General features: G+C 39.4%; 1 protein-coding gene across 1 annotated transcript; it reads right to left on the reverse strand.

Moving 5' to 3' along the window:
* Positions 1-384: 384 nt before the first annotated feature.
* Positions 385-6,395, reverse strand: FCER1A (Fc epsilon receptor Ia). The gene is made up of 5 exons (XM_081495406.1): positions 6,296-6,395; positions 5,854-5,874; positions 4,506-4,760; positions 2,551-2,808; positions 385-834 (listed from the first exon to the last, which is right to left on the reverse strand). Exons 1-5 carry the CDS (start codon positions 6,351-6,353, stop codon positions 644-646), a joined length of 783 nt encoding a protein of 260 aa, XP_081351532.1. The 5' UTR covers positions 6,354-6,395; the 3' UTR covers positions 385-643.
* Between the last annotated feature and the right edge of the window lie 3,654 nt (positions 6,396-10,049).

Raw genomic sequence — 10,049 nt, forward strand, 5'->3', positions numbered from 1 at the left:
GCACTTTTTCATTGTGAGAGTTATTATTATGTGCTAGAGTTTCTCTAAGATGCTTAGTTCAGGTACTGTAAGAGGATATACAAGATTTAATTTGGGGAGATATGAGAGGAGTGAAACAATCACAGGGAACTCTTAGACTGAGCCTCAACCCCAGAATTCAGTGGCTCAAGCCTGCCCCAGATTCTGCCAAGAACTAGAAGTTCATGTGATAGTAAGTGAAGAGAGAGCATAAAAATGATTAGCTTCATCAGCACATCCTTCCTTGTCTTCTTATTTGTAGGTCAGACTTACAATGGAGACAACATTACAAAAGAGAACATTTCTAATCTAGGATTTCATGGCTCTTGCATCAAAACTAGCAAGCTTCGAATACTTAAAAGTGTCACATTACATGGTTTCATACTTTTATTCAAGTTGTATATCTCTTTTACAGATGCTAATAAGTGAATCTATTCATTTCTTTACTTATATAAATGATGCTTATTGAGCACTTACTATTACATGCCACTTGACCAGTTTAATGAAGCAGTACTATAAATCCGTGAGCATTTTCTATGTACCTTGTGAGTTGTCTTTGACAATTGAGAAGCGTTTACTAAAGCCAAAAAAAATTGCTATTGCAGAGGTTTCTTGAGGAAAGACATCAGTTCCCTGGGGGATCTGGTTTAGGCTGTGGATCTGTAAATCTGTTGCGTTTCCTGATTCTCTTCATCTTCAAGAGTAATGTGAACTGCTGCTGGGTCGAGATAAGCAACCCTGTGTCCACAGCAAACAGAATCACCACCAACAATGGGATAAGAAATTGTAGCCAGAAATAGTTGCTTTGAGGGTATTCTAGATGCAATAAGAAACATAATTCATATTAGGAATTGAAAAGTGAGGTTAAAGTCTTCATCTTCCCAAAAAGAAGGATCCAACATGGTCCTTCATCTTCTAGCATGATATGACATCCAGGAGCAGAGACAAAACACTCATATGTTTGGGTTCCTCAGTCTGTGCTCCCTGAAGCCCCAGGGAGTCCTGAGTATTTCCCCCACAGTCCCTTTCTAATGGCTTGTCTGGCCAACATGCCTAAGGGGAAAGAAAGGTCATAGGAAAGATGATCCCCTCCTTGGAGCCTCACAAGACCAATGTCCACATCGGACATGGATGTGGGAAGCAGATAGAGTAAGGGTAGAGGGTCACCAGTGCCTTATTTCTCAAACAGTCATCATTTATTGCATGTCTATTGGATGAAATTAAGATATTGGGCTAGATCATAAATATTAATAAGTTGGCTTCCCGGGTGGCTCAGTGGTAAAGAACCCACCTGCCAATGCAGGAGATGGAGAAGACACAGGTTTGATCCCTGGGTTGGGACAATCCCCTGGAGGAGGAAATGGCAACCCATTCCAGTATCTTTGCCTGGAAAATCCCATGGACAGAGGAGCCTGACAGGCTAAGTTCATAGGGTTGCTAAGAGTCAGACACAATGGAGCGACTGAGCAAGGCAAGCAAGGAAATAAGTAAATTGCCTTTCAATCCCACTGTTTTGTGATTCTGCTATTCTATTTACAAAGTAATGATTTTTTGTGTGTGATTTTTCTAGAATTATAGAATCCTAGAATTTTATAGCCAGAAATTACTCACAGATCACCTAGACTGGTGACTCTCAACACTGACTGCCTATAACCATTACCTGGAAGAGCTTTTAAATATTGATGTCCAGGCCTCATTCCAAGCTAATTAAGTTAGAATCTCAAGGGATGATATATAGACATCAGTATTCTTTTTTTTTTTAATTCTCCAAGCAATTTTAATGAAGTTTGGTCCAAACCCTTTATTTTACAGATAAGGATACTGGAAGCACAGCAAAAATCAAACGACAGGTTTCAAATTACTTAACAGAGAACACCATTAGAAATTAATTGTGGCTTCTGGTCTCATGTTTTTTTAAGATTTTGGCATGAGCAAAGTGTACCAAGCAAATGTCTGATTTCCTCATTGCAAAGCAAATATTTTAAAGGCTCCTTCTTTTATATGAAATTTGGAAATGACAACCTTTCATTGACTACAGAGTCAGCCTGCCTGACTACTCTTTCTGTATCAATCCCTCTTTCTCATCTCCTAATTCACAGGCACACAGCCTGTTGACTTGTTTTCCTTTCCCATCCCTCATAGGCTAGAATAGACTCTTCAAGCTATAAAGAGTTTGTTCCTTCAACTTTGAAACTCTTTTTCTATTTGATAAATGTAAGTTTCTCCCAGGAGCAATAGATGACTTTGCTTGACTAGTATTCAACAGTTTAAAAATCCATTTCACAACTATTGCATTTAACATCTGTAAAAATTCCATAATGTGAGCAGGTATTACTGTTGCCATTGAACAAGTAAGGAATCTGAGACAGAGGCTAAGGGATATACTCTACCCCTGGTCTCCTCATTGCAAATCTAGTAGACTTTTCAAGGAATCACAGTTGCCTGCATTCTACAGCTTTAATCGCATTAGGCTCAAATGTTCTTTCTCCTTTCCCCTGCTATGGACTCGTTCCCTTTCCTTCACCAACTTACGTTTTTTTACTATAATCCTGAGTTTATTAGAGGTGTGGGGGAGCTTCTGAATTCTGCCCACGCAGTAATAGATGCCACTGTCCCTTTCTGTGACATTGGTGATGGAAATATTGTGGTTCTCATACCAGTACTTGAGAGCTATGTTATCCTTGTAGTAGATCACCTTGAAGACATTCAGATTCCTCCAACTGTGGCACCTGAGGAAGAGGGACTCACCCTCCATCATCACCTCAGCAGAGGCCTGAAGGATCAACCAGTCTGAAGAATATTCATTAAGTTATTTATTTAACAATGACAGATAAAATAAAATAAAAATAAGACAAATAAAAAAGGTCATGCAGAGAGTGTGTATCAGAAATCTTTATCATTAACCCATGTCTTGGCTCATAAGGTCAATAAAAAGAAAATACAAAATAATGCTTACAGCCTGTCTCCTCTGTTGATAAATACTCTCTCCTCCTGAAAGGTAATTCTGGGGCCACAACATCGCTGACACTTCTGATGAGCCCACCCATAGGAGGTCTGAAAACCATTATCCCTTTCAGCTCTATTGTTGCATTTGGTCACTAAAGGGGAAATAAACCTAGTCTGCCTGGAGAGTCCTAGTCTAAGAGAGTTGTCCTCTCTAAACTTATAGGTGCATCCCAGTTCTATTAATCACAGTAAGCCTCCAGCTTCCTCAGAACATGCATCACAATCTGAATTAATTATTTGTGTAATTATTGATTGGATGTCCTTTTCCTCATTGGGCTCTATACTTCAGAGGTCAGGAGCATGTTTGTTCCTTTCATCATATCTCCAGTTCCTAATAATACCTAGGAATCGGTAGATTCTCAATGAATGTTTGTCAATAATGAGTCAGTAAAACATAAGAGTCAGGTTGTATGGCTAATGTCATTTTAAGAACTCAAAATTTAGAGTGGAAATGTGTCTAGGTCACATAAGCATATTTTATTTAGGAGCAATCCTTGAGGACTTTTCTAGAATCTACACCAAAAAAAATAAAGAAGCTATTTTGCACTGCTTTAGTTTCTACTTAGAATTTGTACACAGATGTCAAAACATCTCTTTTCACTCAAGAGAAAAATACAAAATATGCTTATACTTTAAAAATATTTATATTTAAAAATATAAAGCAAAATATAAATGACCTAGCTATTCAAATGATATCATTACTTTGTTCACTGAGTATTTACAAAGTAGCCCACGTATGCCTGAGCACATTGCACTAATTGTTGACAGTAGGAGAGTGATGAAGCAAACATGAGATTTATTCTTAAGTAAAAGTAGAGTACATGAGGAATGTAAAGAGATATCTTTCAAAATAAAGAGTACAACTTACTACTTTACCATATGTAAAAGAGATAGCCAACGGGAATTTTGCTCTATGACTCAGGAAACTCAAATAGGGGCTCTGTATCAACCTAGAGGGGTGGGATGGGGAGGGAGATGCAAGGGAGGTTCAAAAGGGAAAGGATAGATATATATCTATGGCTGATTCATATTGAGGTTTGACAGAAAACAACAAAATTCTGTAAAGGAATTATCCTTCAATTAAAATATAAGTAAATTAAACAAACAAAAAAAAGAGTACAACTTAATATTCAGGTCATGACACATGGAAATGGCAAAGTAAATCTTTAAATCAAAGAGATCTTTGTAATATTCACATATCCAATATGCCATTTGACCATATAATATGCATCTGTACCCAGGTAGGGAAGATAGAAATGAAACAGACTAGAGAGGTAACATGGGAGATTGCTAGAATACTGAAAGAAGACAGAAGGGCAGATGGAGTAGAGGCAGAAGAAGAGAGATGGACCCGTATATGGAGAGAGACCTCGAGTCCAACCTTGCTTCTCTAAGCCTTGGAATAACTTGCTTTCTTCCCATTTTCAGATGGGCCATTCCGCACATGAGAGAATTGACATTTCTGTAACCCTGTAACTTACCACTGATGACGTTTAGGTACACAGGTTCACTAATGGCAAATCCTCTGATTCGGCATTTGTATTCCCCACTGTCCTGCATGCGTGCTTTCACAATGTCCCATGATGAATTTTTCACTGTCAAACTGGTTCCATTGTGGGTCCACAGAGGGGACTCATCTTCAGAGGAGCTGTTCGTACTACATGTAAGAGTCACAGTGTCTCCTCTAAATATTTTTCTCCATGGTGGATTCAAGGACACCTTAGATTTCCAGATGGCTTTGAGAAGAACAGATTGTGGAAAGAGATATGGAAGGAGGGAAAATATCATTGAAATCTGTTCAGCCTCCAGAGTACAGGCATAATAGTCAATCAATGGTCAGTCTACGCTTAAACTGTTGGTGATAAGAAACTATCCTGAGTCCTAGGATTAAAGGAAGGAGGGAAGAATCTTGTGGTCCCACCTAAGGACCCTAGCTCCCAACCTAGGAAAAAACAGGACATAAATGTAAGATATTAAAAAACAAAAGAGGATAATCCCTCTAATTTTCTTGATTCCCATTTCAGTATCTGTAAATGAGGATTGAAGTCTTTTTTCAGGCAGAGATTATGTCTGTGATGTTCATACATAGTTCAGCACAATGACTACTACATAGTGAGTATTCATTAAATATTTACTGAGTTGATGAATGAGTGAATAATGAATGAATTAAGGTAGTGGACTAAATTAAATATGTGGCCTCTTCCAGATCTAAATTTTTATGACTATTTAATTGTGAGTGAATAAGGAATGAAAATTATATGTCAATTCTGGAAGGTACTGAAAATCACCGAGAAGATCAGTCTTAAAAGGCTTTCAAGACCAAAGAGATGTGGCACAAATTTGAACGAAGACTTTGGAAGTGGCCAGGTGGTGATGAGGAAGAGGTGATATGGTCAAAAGAGAACTAGACTTGGCTTTAAGGGACTTACATTAGAATCCAGTGCCTTGTTAGCCATGTAACCTCCAACAAATTACTTAATCTGAGTTTCAGTATCCTCATTTATAAAATGGCAATAATAATAACAGTGATGATGATGTAAGAATTGAATGAGTTTATATCATAGTGTCTGGATCAGAGGCCGAGACAGATGCTCAGCAGACATGATTGTTTGCATAAAAGAGGAAAGGGTGACTTGAGAGAACAAAGTGCTGTATGGGAGGCTTTTGAATGGGGGAAAGAAGGAAGACGAGGCAGGTGGAAGTGCGATAGACAGGGAAGAGCAGATTGATAATCATTAAAAAATAGATGATGGGATGAAGGGAAAGGATGAAGGGAGGGCAATTCCCAGACACATTGAAATGCTGAGGGAACAAGGACAGAGGACTCACCTGCTGACATGCCATCTGGAGCTGCAAAATCCAGAGACAATAAGTTAGTGTCTGTCCCCAGCCTTCTGGATACCTGAAGACTGGGATCTGGTTATGATGCTGAGGTCTACATTCATGGAGTTTTAAGGGCCAACCACCTTTTCAGGACTCTGTTCTAGGGAGAAAAGGAGCTTCTCTCCTTCCTCTGCTGTCCCTCCTTCATCCTCTAGGAAAAGCCAGCTTGATAGCGAAGACCAGACTTTCAGTCTAGCTTCCTCCTTAGATGATGCTCAACCCCCCTTCTTCTGCTATCCAGATCATCCTCCCTACAGAATCCCTGGGAAATGACCCACAGTTTGCTCATAATCTAGAAAAAGTCAGCAATAAAATTGTCAACTTTCCCTCACCAGCCACTCCCCCAATCTGTTCTGGCCCCTTCAGGGGGGCTGGTAACTCTACTTACAGAAAAGCAGCAGAGCTATCCAGAGCAGGGCAGGGGCTCCCATGGGAATAGTAGGCATTTTCTCTGTGGCCTCCAACTGAGCTGCAGAGATCCAGGGCCTTAGAATAAACTTGAAAGTAAAAAGGAGAAGGAAATGTTCTCTGTGTCATATCTGGTTAACGCATCAGCTGCACTTGGGTTTGCTTCCTTCTCTGGAGATAACATTCAGAGTGATGCCTAAAAGGGCAATTTTATATATGTAGTTTTTAAATCATTTATTGATTTTTCTTTTCTTTTTTTGATTGCACTACACAGCATTCAGGATCTTAGTTCCCCAGTCAGGGATTGAAACCATGGCCCTTGCAGTGGAAGTGGATGCACAGTCTTAACCACTGGACCATCAGAGAGGTCTCCAGGGCAATTTTATGTTTACCCCCATACTGCACTCTCCATTCCACCTCCATGTACACACCTGGAATCTAGTGGGAGAGAGGCAGAGGTTAGGCACACAGGAACAAAACTTTCTTAAACTATCAACATATAGTTAGTTTGTTTGCAACTTAGAAAAGTGGGGTGCAGAGGAGAGAAGAACAAAAATAACAGTTAATTATTCACCTAATATAGGTCAGGCACTATGCTAAATACACCTTATATTTCATTCATTTCTCAGAATAATTCTATGAAGAGGTACCATCGTTATCCACACTTTATAGAAAGGAAAATTGGAGCTTAGAGAGGTAAAGTCATTTATCTTAGAGTACTCCCTAGTAAATCGCTAATTTGGGACTCAAACATTTGAAAAATCGAATCCTAGAGTACAACTCACAATCATGATGATCTACTGTTTATGCATGTCTACAAGTATGGCCCGAATTCTAGCTGAAATTCTGTTGTGGTTCTCCAGAGTTACCAACCCTCTTGTTACCCAATTTCCTGCTGATCCATTAGTGCACAAATCCACAAATTTTCATCTGCTTCCCTGATGACCCACTGTCCGACCAGCCAAATTGGAGATATTTTTGGAGACTCCTTCTCTCCATGGGTCCTGATGACGTCTACAACACAGGAAGGCAGATGTTAAACCATAACTTACAGGGATCTCAGTAATATAATTTATTTTATTTTATTGCTCCAGCTTTTGTCCATTTTTATGTTTCTAATCCTCTAGCCTGATCACCCTTTCTCCTTTAAATCCACATCTGTTTTCTTCCCTCCAGGACCTCAATGACTAATTCTTCTCTTTTTAACTCTAGGTCAGAATTAGTCATCTTCTTCCAGGATTTGATATTGATAATGATACTGGAGATAATATCTCCATAAATATCTACAGTGGCTTGCCCTCCACAAAGTTTTTTTCATGTGTGGTATTATTATGTGGCCCTTGCCAAAACTCTGAAATAGCAGAGGCAATATGAATTCAGCATTCTATTATGCCAGCTTTTCCATGCTGACTGTTTTTGTAATGTATGTAATTATATTTATTTATGTCTGTATTCTTGGCTGTGCTGGGTTTTCGTTGCTGTGTGCGTCTTCTCTAGTTGTGGCAAGCAGGGGCTACTCTGTAGTTGCAGGGCATGGACTTCTCACTGCGACATCTTCTCTCGTTGTGGAGCATGGCCTATAGGGCATGAAGGCTTCAGTGGTTGCTGCCTCTGGGCTCAGTGGTTGCAGCTCCCGGGCTCTAGAGCACAAGCTTAACAGTTGCGGCCCACACGCTTAGTTACTCCTCAGCATGTGGGGTCCTCCCGGACCAGATATCAAACCTGTGTCTCCTGCATTGACAGGAGTACTCTTTACCACTGAACCACCAGGGAAACCCCACCAACTGTTGAATTAAGACTAATGAATTAAACATAAAGTCGCTGCACATAAAGATCTAACCAAAGCTTTCAGCTTCTCTGAAATTAGAGAATATGGGTCTACAGATTCCTAAACAGGAAGTTTCAGATAAGAAAGATTGTGACTGGTCCCAGGTTGTGCAATATCTTAGTGACAGATCTTTAAAGAAAGCAGAGAGTTATTTTGGAAAGTGTAACTATTTAAAGATCTGAATTCAAATACTCCTAGTATTTATGTGATTAGGGTTTACCTATAAAATAGAGACAAATAATGATATCCAGACCATGTCTTTATTATGAGGTTTAAAAAGATAATAAATGTGTAAAATGCATTGAACAGCATCTGGTATGTAAAAGATGCTCCGTAAATCTATCTTTCCCTCCTTTATTGTTGTTGTTGTTCAGTCACTAAGTCAGTTCTGACTCTTTGTGATGCCATGGACTGCAGCATGCTAGGCTTCTCTGTCCTTCACTATCTCCAGGAGTTCACTCAAACTCATGTCCATTGAGTCGGTGAGGTCATCCAACCATCTCATCCTCTATTGCCTGCTTCTCCTCCTGCTCCCAATTTTTCCCAGCCTCAGGGTCTTTTCCAATTAGTCGGCTCTTCCCACTAGTTGGCCAAAGTATTGGAGCTTCAGCTTCAGCATCAGTTCTTCCAATGAATATTCAGGGTTGATTTCCTTTCAGATTGATTGGTTTGATCTTATTGCAGTCCAAGGGACTCTCAAGATTCTTCTCCAGCACCACAATTCGAAATCATCATTTCATTGGTGCTCAGCCTTCTTTATGGGCCAACTCTCACATCCGTACATGGCTACTGGAAAAGTCATAGCTTTGACTATATGGACCTTTGTCAGCAAAGTGATATCTCTGCTTTTTAATACACTGGTTTGCTGTAACTTTTCTTCCAAGGGACAAGAGTCTTTTAATTTCATAGCTATAGTCACCATCCACGGTGATTTTGGAGACCAAGAAAATAACATCTGTCACTATTTCCATTGTTTCCCTATCTATGTGCCAGGAAGTGATGGGACTGGATGCCATTTATTACCATTATTCGATAAAGACTCAGGAGAAACATGCATTTCAATAGGACTAAGGCAATCAGCAAATACATAGGATGTTTTACTTGATAACCAGTATATTATGCCGATATAATTTATGTAAGTAATCTCACTCCTCCCCATAGTGATGAAGAAGAGAGTATTATAGGAAAGAATAGAATGGTAAAAATTGTTTGGGGATGAGGAGGAGAAAGAAATGGGGAAGATGCAATTTTTGAGGCGTTGTCAGAGGGCAGTATATATTTGAAAATACCAAGATCCTAGAAGAGACAAAGATGACATCTGTTTCACCACTTTGTTGAGAGGTTGTCCAGGAGAGTTACCAGATATTCTTTTACCCCACGACAGCGATTCTACAATAAAATTATCCTTCAGAGACAGTCACTTTACTGTGACTCGAAAAGCCTATTTTAAAGCCTCCCCCCAAGTCCTCAGTTATTCCCTGCTTGAATGGGAGGTGGGCTGGAATTCAAGATGTACTAGTTCTTAATATGGAGAGAATAAGGTTTGTCATTGACACACTATTTCCATTTCCTCCACCATCCTAAAGCTTTTGCTTCAGTGTCCAGCAGTGAAATGAAGGTAGTGTTTTGGTAGCAGTAATGGCAATGTTGAATTTAACCAATTCAACTAAAGCAGTTCATTAAAGCTTAAAAAACAAACCAAGCCACCCATCCTCAACCCACACAACAACAACAAAACCAAAAATATCAACATCAGGAAGAATAAACCATATCCTAAAACCACAGGTACCCAAAGGAACAAAATGAGAATTCAGAAGGGACAAATAAACACAAGATTAAATCATAGTTCTGCTCTACCCTAACATAACTGGTTGATTCACCAGTCAAGTCCCACATATCCTTTATC

Source organism: Giraffa tippelskirchi, chromosome 5 (assembly GCF_054371585.1).
Source record: "Giraffa tippelskirchi isolate mGirTip1 chromosome 5, T2T-mGirTip1v1.2.pri, whole genome shotgun sequence".
NCBI classification, from domain to species: domain Eukaryota; kingdom Metazoa; phylum Chordata; class Mammalia; order Artiodactyla; family Giraffidae; genus Giraffa; species Giraffa tippelskirchi.